At 35.3% G+C, this 10,018-nt stretch overlaps 1 protein-coding gene and 1 long non-coding RNA gene across 2 annotated transcripts; both read left to right on the plus strand.

Annotated features, from left to right (window-relative positions):
* The first annotated feature begins 516 nt into the window (after positions 1-516).
* LOC146522396 (C-type mannose receptor 2-like) lies at positions 517-4,661 on the plus strand. Its single transcript, XM_085141184.1, has 4 exons — positions 517-957; positions 1,107-1,478; positions 1,637-1,987; positions 2,482-4,661. Exons 1-4 carry the CDS (start codon positions 924-926, stop codon positions 2,823-2,825), a joined length of 1,101 nt encoding a protein of 366 aa, XP_084997310.1. The 5' UTR covers positions 517-923; the 3' UTR covers positions 2,826-4,661.
* A 1,712-nt stretch (positions 4,662-6,373) lies between these two features.
* LOC146522397 (uncharacterized) lies at positions 6,374-9,790 on the plus strand. Its single transcript, XR_014870847.1, has 3 exons — positions 6,374-6,788; positions 7,537-7,756; positions 8,599-9,790. It is a non-coding gene; the product is annotated as an uncharacterized LOC146522397 (long non-coding RNA).
* The last annotated feature ends 228 nt before the right edge of the window (positions 9,791-10,018 follow it).

Here is a 10,018-nt window from a genome sequence, read left to right on the forward strand (position 1 = left end):
TGTACCTAGAAACACAATTTTAGGTGTGGTTTGGATTAAAAATTAGTAGACTGGATTGGATAAATGCCTTCATTTGTTGGTTGCAGTCTCCTGCTATGATGTCTGAGTAGCTGCAGCTGAAGCAGTGATACCCTGTACTTTCTAGAGCAGATCAAGTTCTAACTGTGCATCACACCCAGTTCAAGATAATGGATGAAGTTATTAAGCAACACACATAAGGACGATATGTTTATACGTTCTTGCTTGGTGGACAGTTAGTAGTGCAGTGCGTTCTTCCCCTTTTTTCCTATTTACTCATAAAGTAAATGACACCTTTTATAACTGGAATATACAAATCCCTCTCATCAGTGGATCATTCATTCAGGGGAAATAGTCCCACTCTTGTATTTGGATATTCAAATCCTAACCTTGACAAAAAAGAGCTCTCTTTACTGTATATCAATATCTACTTGAGAGCTGTCTTCATGAACACACCGAATAGAGAAGAAATTATAACATGTAAGTTTAAAACCTGTAATATATTTTATGTATGTGGTGCAGAGGTGATGTGTAGAGAATATCTGAAATATCTTGTCAGGTGTGATACTAAAAAAAACAAAACTAAAAAATCTGTTACCTCAACTCTTACTGAAAGGATGAACTAGCATTAAATAAAAAAGAGATTCCAAGATTAGTAAAATCATTAATTTTTTCAGTTTGTTCATGAGCTGCTGAATTTTTCAAAAAATAGTTTCTGTTCTGGTTCATAATAGTTCACACTATTTTTCTTTAAGTATGTTGGTCTTTTTCACGTGTATTTTATGTTTCCTACCATCTTGTATTGATCTATCTTTTCTTTCCTGACATAAAGTGAAAAAAGAAGTTCTGTTCAAATCTTTGTTTCCTTGAGCAATAAAACATCACTTTCATCTGTCAGATCAAAGATGCAGTGGAGTCTGTATCTGCTTATTCTGATGGGTAAGTGGATTGTTTTACCAAATATACTGTTTTTTAATTTAAATTAAAATGAGATTATGACCTCACACGTTTTGTTGTTGTTGTTGTTTACTTTTTTAAGTGAATTCAATAATCTCATATAATCTCTATATCATATTTCTGTATTTTAGGTCAGTGTTGCTTCTTTACATGCCGCCTGTATGAGTACCACTTTATTAAAGAAAACAAGAACTGGTATGAAGCACAGAGATACTGCAGAGAGAAATATACAGACCTGGCCAAAGTGTTTGACATGACAGACATGAGCAGACTCCGTAACTCCGCACAGAATCAAGGAGAAGCCTGGATTGGACTGAACAACAACACAGGTGGAAACAGGATGTGGCATTGGTCTCTGCCAGGAGTGAAATACATTCAAAATGACAGCAGCTGGAATCTGAATGGAAGAACTGTTAATGAGCCACCTGGGAACTGTGGGAGGAAAAGAGACAAACTGGTAGATGTTTCATGTAACCATCCTATGTGGTTCATCTGCTATGATGGTGAGGAGATATGAATAATATTAAATAATATTATAATATCATGATATAAAAATATAATGCAATCACATAATTGTGAAGTGAGAAGACAGAGACAGACAGAATTTCAGGTGAGAAATAATTGAGGGATGTCTTTGTGTGTTTTTTTGTTTGTTTCACAGAAATGAAGAAAGACAAGAAAACATTGTATTTGATACAAACACAAATGAACTGGACACAGGCTCAGAGCTACTGCAGATATAATTACACTGACTTGGCCAGTGGACTCGATCAGGTAGATGGAGAAGAAATGAAGACCCTGTTCAATGGCCGTAACATGAGTGTGTGGATGGGTCTGTTCAGAGACAGCTGGAGGTGTTCAGATGGGAGTGATTCCTCTTTCAGATACTGGGATATGCAGTTATTCAATGATGAACAAAGCAACAAGAAATGTGCTATGACTCTGTTAAACAGATCAGGAAAATGGAGCTCTGATGAATGTGGCAAAGAAAAACCCTTCTTCTGTTATGATGGTGAGTTTTTATCAACATGTGTCTGACTGGTTTTCTCTAAGAGGAGGATCACTGAAATCACTGACAAGATCCAACTGAACATGTTGTATATTTTTCCTCCACCTACATCTGCATGTATGCTGAATTAATCTCATAAACAGGAATACACTTAGTTAACAGTCAGATGACTTTAAATATCTGTGGGATAACTTTGAGCTACTTTTAGGTTCAACCAACGTTTTAAAGTCTCTGTTGTCTGTAAATATGGAGAGAAGTTGTTTTGGATTCCCAATAGTTTAAAAACACAAATATTTGAGGATGTTGTTGACCTGTCTGCACAAAGTTCAATAATATTATTATACTATTTTCTACTGAGGGCAGAGTAACACACAAGCTTTTTCTAGGTTTTTTTTTTTTTTTTTTTTTTTTTTTATTATAACAAAATAAACAGCACAGAGAGTTTCTCATGTTTACAGCTCACTTCAATTGAGCCTGTTATTTTGTTTTTATGGCAGATAAATTGATCCTGATCAAAGAAAACAAGACCTGGAAGGAAGCCTTGGATTACTGCAGAGAGTCTCACAGGGGACTGGTCTCCATCACTAACCGTTACCAACAGAGATGGGCGGAGGTGAGAGCCAAGAATGCCTCGAGTCCTTTTGTCTGGCTCGGCCTGCGCTACTCCTGCACTCTGGATCTGTGGTTCTGGATCAATGACAAGCTGGTCTGTTATGAGAAGTGGAGCAGAGAGGGAAAGACTGAGGAGTGTGGCAGGGCTGTGGGCATGCAGAGTGGAGGACAGTATGAGTGGTTCAGTCAGAGAGACAATGAGAAATACAATTTTTTTTGCTTTAAATAAGTCTTCAGAACTATTTTAGAATTTAGACACGAGGCAAAGTAAGATTTATCTTATCTCCATTAATTACAGATTTCATTCTGGAGTGAATTGTGATTTACGTAGTTCTCTACTGTGAGTCACTGGGGGGTTTTTGTGATGGCAAAATTTCAACTAAGAGTGAAAAACAAATCTATAGCTGTAAACGATACAATATTGGTAAAATCTGATCTTCGCTAAGGTAATTATGGTTTCCTCATGTTCTACTTGACATTCCGTTTCAGTGATATCATAATTGCTTTCTTCATTATTGCTGCATTACTTCATTATTACACTTTTGTTGATAGATGTCAGAAAAAAAAGTCTGTTTTAGTTTTTATGTTTGTTGTTTATTTTTTTTTATCTTTGTAATCTTTTAGTCTTTATGAACTTATAAACTGGCCTTTGTGATAATATTTCCAGTCTTTAATGGTTAATACATATTAAAAGCTAATGTGACAAACCAGAGTATTTATATTGTAAACTTTCACAAAACCACTTAACTACTTTTTTCATAATGATGTATTATTTAAAGTGACATGCTATAAACCGATGACCTGTGTCTGTCAGGATAAATAAATCCTGTGTTGCCAGTGTAACAGTCGACACTCCTTACAGTAGTTCTTGGTGCATACAGGAAATCCTTTAAAATTCTCACCCATTCGACCCTAATGAGACAAAATGTCACTTTCTCAAAAATGCTTCATGCACCTGACAACTCTTGGCATCAAGGGCGTAGATTTGGTTTTGGCATTGGTGAGGACGGATGATTCAACCGCCGAACCCTGCCCTGTTTCCTTTTTTTTCTTGATAAAAAAAGGAGAAATATACTTGCCTACATATGCTATTCTACATGCTTTTAAACCATTTAAAATTACAATTCATAGTTTTATATGTGAATTATATAATGTTAAGTTACTATTAAACAAATGACTGACTAAGTATTTTATACTTTAGTTTACTTCAGCCATATTCCATATAAATGAGATATCATACAAAAATAAAAATAGCTTCAAATACAGTCATGACAATAAAAGAATATGACTTTAAGGACTTAACAACATTACTTCAGTTACACCAACATCTCTTATACATTAGCGCTAAGGGAACACTGAATGACCTGGTGGTTTTTGTCCATAAAACTACTCATCTAAGATTACCACAAAGTAACAGATCTCTTAGCAAAATTATGCAACATTTTAGGCACACCATTGCCCCTATCAAGTCAGTGAGCTGAGATGTTTTACTCTAAACATGAACTACTATTACAGCAATAGACATGGACTACTGGTGTCCCACACAACAACTAAATGCCCACTATGTGAAGGGGCCACACACATGCCTTCTCCTCTCATTAACTGAGATAAACTGCTGGCATATTTGTTTTACATCTATACTGTCCAGTCTCTCCTGGTGGACATGGCAACACGTTATTCATGGTTACATACAATTTTAGACTGATGTGGGCCAAAGCCTAAAACGATGTGCCGGGAATTTGCTGTTCTCCCCGGTTCAGATATTTGAAGTTTGCACAGCTACATTCTCGCCTGAAAATTTTTTTAAAGTTTATTTTGCAACCCAGAAAGAGTAATAAGAGGGGCACTGAAATTCGGGATTGTCCGAGAAAAAACGGGAGGGTTGGCATGTATTGCGTTGCATAGCCTGTAATGATGGACGGATTTTATGAGTGAACTTGACTTTAAGTGACTTACAGGTTTCTTTGAAAAATACTTTCTTATATCCAGGTTCTTTTTGCTGCCATCCTCCTCTCCTCCTCGCAGCGCAGGCTTGCCGCTGCTAAAACTAAACAGAGCTCCCTGAAAGGCAAGATCGCTTTTTTTTTATTATTTCTATGGATTTTGTTTTTCTTTATTCGAAGAGATCAAATTATTGGTGGGGACAATTCAATAATCGCTGGATATTTGTGGGGACATGTCCCTTCCGTCCATGCCAAATCTACGCCCTTGCTTGGCACTATCCCTGTGTTTACTTCATCCAAGCGGTCATTCTCCAACTTGGAATTAAACATGTGTTTACACTCCAGGATTAAGCAGAAGAGACCCACTCACCTGTCCCTGATAAAATTTGGACAATGTCCTTTGTAAATGCCATGAGTAAATTTGAAGCCAAAACCTCTGAGTGCCATGTCACATGTCAACCATTATCATCATGCATAGATGAAGGTGACATTTTAGCAGTAAATTAATTTCACATTAACACCTTTGACACAAATGGGCACTTGATCATTTTGACCATTAACTTGTACTTTTAACGTGCTGTTCTACTTGCTTTGAGCACTCAAAACACTTTCTTACTACAAGCCTCATTCATTCATTGACACAAGTGCTTTTTTTCCCAGTGTCTAAGCTCTTTAACCCTGACATTCACCCTCCAGGGGGAGCACATGAGTCAACTCAGGCGTCAGCATCTTGCCCAAAGATACGTTGACACACAGGTTTGAGGAGCCAGGGATCAATCTACTGACCTTCTAATTAATTGACCTGCTCTACCTCCTAATAATTGTGAGAATTACAAAAATGTTTTAGAAACACAGTTTTGTGTAAATAAGTTTATACTGTACTGTCTGCCCTTTCTTAGGAGAGCTCATAGCTGCAAGACTGACATGCTTTTGAAGTCACAAGAGACACACACATACTTGAGCAACCGTTAGGCCCTTCTCTAAGCTCTGACTATAAATGCTATTCATTATATTTATATGTAAAAAGATGATGAGTTCTTCTCTTTTTCTTAACTGTTTTCGTTTAAAGTCCGCAACAGTTGTGATCATTATATATTATGTATTTAAATCAATAAAACTGTCATTTACAGAACCTTTTTTTTTTCAACTTTATATTTTTTGTCAAGATGTTGGTTCAAATAATACAATAAAACATGTTTGACATTGTAGTTTTTCCAGACTGTTATTCCTCAATCGTCCACTAGATGTTACCAGTGAGTTTGACTTTCTGCTTTCTGCTTGTTTCTAAAGCCTAAAAAATTCGGAATTTGTTCCAGGTTTATATAAAAATAAGACAGATTGTTACATTGTGTCAGTGTTATGAAGAGGCAATGCTTTGTAAAATATGAGAAAAATCTGCTCTGGGTACTAGATTTAAAAAAGAGCTCTAAAAATTGTACAAAATGATCAAAACATCAAAAGATAAGCAAAGGATACTGTACTGTGTGATTTCTATAACATGTTAGACATTTTTACTCAATTTATTTTATAGCTACCACAATGACTCTGTCACACATTACTCGTGAAAAGAATTTAGTTGCTGTAAAGAAAAGTTATTTTCTTTAAATAAAACATGAGTTTAAAAAGGAGTGCAATGAGTGAATTTGCTATTTAATGTCACTTGTATACATTTGAGTGAGCGTGTGTTATTTCATGATAATGTTAAAAACAATTCAATACTTCACATTAAATTTGTTGTAACTCACTGTGAATGCCGTACAAAGCAAAACACTTCAACCATATTTTGCTTATTGATTGCCAATCATGTGGAATATGAGGGATTCATAATAAAGGTGTTCAATGACAGTCTAGTGAAATATTTTAGCTCGTGGCCGGTGCTCTTTGTGTTCTTTTTCTGTTTTTCTATACTTCAGTTTATTTGTTGTCCACCCACTGTGGGTGTAAAATGGAAAATTTCACACTAACACCAGACACAAGTGTGAACTAACCCTTCATTTACAGAAACAGAAGGGTGTGCTATCAGTTTGTGTCAAAAAACATTTACACATTACTTATTTTCCTTGAAATGATCATTAACACATACTTTATAGAAAGTGGAAATTTGAGATGACTGGTTGTTATAGTTCACACCAGAGAAGATGCTGGTTTAAAAGAAGGAAACGTTTCATAGACTCAAACCTCAGTTGTTTTTCTCCTCCATACTAAAACAGCTACACTGACAACATAGGAAGTTCATGTGATCAGACCAGGTAAGACCTCTTCACACACACACGCACAGTTTCTGCCTCTAACAATACATATAAAGACAATCTTTTATAATTTATCAAGTAAACAGTCTTTTGAAAACCTTTAATTTTCCGACATTGTAGTAAAACCACTACAATGATAATGATGACCCTGATGTGAAAAAGTAGATATTAGACTTACAGTGGATTTGTTTTAATTTATTTCCACCAGTTTTGTTACATAAATCTCACAATAAGCAATAAAGAACTACTTTATACCTGAGATGGTTAAGTTTACAGTTTAAGTGTTTTAACTGACAGGATGATCTGCTGAAGAATGATGGGAAGCACTGGAGCTTTTACAGTAGCACCAGTAGGATTTCCAATAATTTGTGTGTCAGTGCACACATGTGCACTGAAAGACTGGCGGAAGACATAAAGTCCAACACTCATGCACACTTAGATAAAGACAGGAAATATAGAATGAAAAGAGGAAGGGAAGCAGCAAGTTTTATGCCAAATATAACCACCTTTAAATATATGTATAAAAATGGTTATTGCTGAACCTTTAGTGCTCTATAATTAGTAGTTACATGACACGTTATCATCTTTGTCTATAATTTGATTAATAGTCAAATAATGGCTTGTTTAAAAAAACAACAAGAAAACATCAAAGTTGATTAATACAGACCTTTGTAGTGTTAGACATGTATTACATTGTTTCTGAATGTGTGAATAAATGTACTCACAATGTTTTTTTCATACACACTAGATAAAATGAACGCTGTCCTTCTGACTATCTTGTGCACTCTCGCACTTCTGCATGAATGGAATGCAATGGTTTACAATCCAAGCCAAAACTCCAACCCGCGGAACAAGTACAACAATCGTCCATGTCAGAGGACCTGGAACAATAATGGATTCAACAGATTTGTTCAGAAGCACATCCTTCAGCAAAACTTCAACAGAAAATCAAAGGAGGCATGGCGAATGTGAGTTAAAGGCTTATAGATAGGTAGATCGATAGAATGCTGTCTTTTCCTTAACAGTGCAATTGGCAAAACACAATGGGATCCAGTACACAAGTACGCTTTCAACAAACCATGTCCTTACATTCTTCTTAGCATAGATTCAACAAGGTGCTGGAAACATTCCTCTGAGATTTTGATCCATGTAGACATGACAGCATCACAGTAGATGCAGATTTATAATGCAAATCTCCCATTTCACCAAACTCCCAAAGGTAATCTGTTGGATTGAGATGTGGTGATTATGGAGGACATTTAAGCCCACTGAACTCAGTGTTAGTTCAAAAATCTAGTTTGAGCAGTCTGACTAGTCTCCTCTGAGCTCTGACATAAATAAGGCATTTCTGCGCAATGACCCGACACTCACTGGTTATTTTCTCTTTTTCAGACCATTCTCTGTAAACCATAGAGATGGTTGTATGAGAAAACACCTGTAGCACTTTTTTTAAAAATACTTGAACCAGTTACTCTGGCAACCACAACATTACCACATTTTGAGTCACTTAAATCACCTTTCTTCACCATTTTGATGTTTGTTTGGCACTTCAGGGCATCATCTTGACCATATTACATGTTTATATTCACTTAGTTGCTGCTATGTGACTGACTGATTATATTTGTTTTGAACAGGTGTACTCAACAAAATAGCCAGTAAGAGCTGTTTAGCATTTACTAAAAATAACTATAATATTATTAATATTATTTATATTAATGTAAGTGGTATGGGTTTTTTTTGTTTGTTTTTTTAAGAAAAAAAGGTTAATGTGTTCCTTACATTAACATAGGACACTGATATGACTCTTCAGGTACTTGGAGAATGAAAGACTCTGCAAAAGACCTCTGCAGTCTTTCATCAAGAAGAAGGATGAGAAACGTGTGGTGAAGATCTGTAATGGCTCCGGCAGGCGTGTTCGTGATAACTTATGCATCAGTACCTCAACCTTTAAGATATATGATGTTGACGTGAACACCAGCAGCTGTAGGGTTACAAGAATTACGAAAAGCACAACAAAAGTGATAGTGGCTTGTGACAAAGTTGGAAACCAGTGTCGTCCTGTTCACTTTGAAAAATATGTGTTCCAGAATCCAACAGATGAACGCTGTCATGGTTAGCTAATTTTTATTTTTTTTGCTTGGATAAACAATCTCCTTATATGTTTTTGCTCTTTGCTACATTAAATATTATTATTTGTTATATGTCCTTTGCTTATCTTATTAAATCCTGGTCCTATAGCATTCAGTGAGAAAATCAAAAATGTGACTATATTCCACATATAAAAGGAACAGTTAAATTTCTTATGAATGCACTTTCAGCTACAGTTTATTTGCAGCTATACAAAGAGAGAAACGCATGAAAATTCATCATGATACCATCATAAATAAGACAATGTATTTTATAAACATGGTTTTCATTTTAAACTTCGTTGTGATCCTCTCTGTTTTTATTTGTCAGTCTTTTCCATACTGTCCCGCAAATATTTTAAACCTATTTACTTTTTATATTTTATATGCTAACATTAAAACTAAATCTCTTTGGAAGTTAACATAGTTTTTGGTTTCTATTTTATGGCACCTAAACAACTCGCTCTGTTATGTCATTTTGTTATGAATAAAATAAACAGTCTGAGTGAATTGTGGGTTTTTGTTGACATATTTTGAGTTTTGTGGTTACTATTGAGAAATTGAGAAGAAGTAAAATTCAGGGTGGTATCACCGATACTAATCCGATACCGATACTTTGTACAAAAACTTTATGTGTTATTGTATTTTAGCTTCATCAAATTATAGCTTCATACTGATTACAGGACATCAGGCTACTTATTCTTATTGTTTAATTATGAAGAATTAAATAGAAATAAAAACCTGAAGCTGCTTGTTAATTGACGCTATTTGAACACATATATCTTGTCATTTAACATGTATATACTTTCCTGGACATTTCAACAAAAACATTCAACATTCACACTTTCCCTCATTCACAGTAGTGCTGTGCCACACTCAGAATTTTGGTATGAATCCAATACCAAGTAAATACAGGGCCAGTATAGCGAAAGTATTTGCCAGTATTTGCAAATTCTGAACACATTTTAATCACCACTATTTCACTGTGATTGTTAATTTCCACAATAATTACTTAACACAACAAAACACACCTTTGAGCTTTTCATGTGTTTTGAAATTGGGTTTTTGGAGACCATAGTGCATGTTTGAGGTTTATTTTTTCCA

The sequence above is a fragment of the Neolamprologus multifasciatus genome, chromosome 3 (genome assembly GCF_963576455.1).
Source record: "Neolamprologus multifasciatus chromosome 3, fNeoMul1.2, whole genome shotgun sequence".
NCBI lineage: Eukaryota > Metazoa > Chordata > Actinopteri > Cichliformes > Cichlidae > Neolamprologus > Neolamprologus multifasciatus.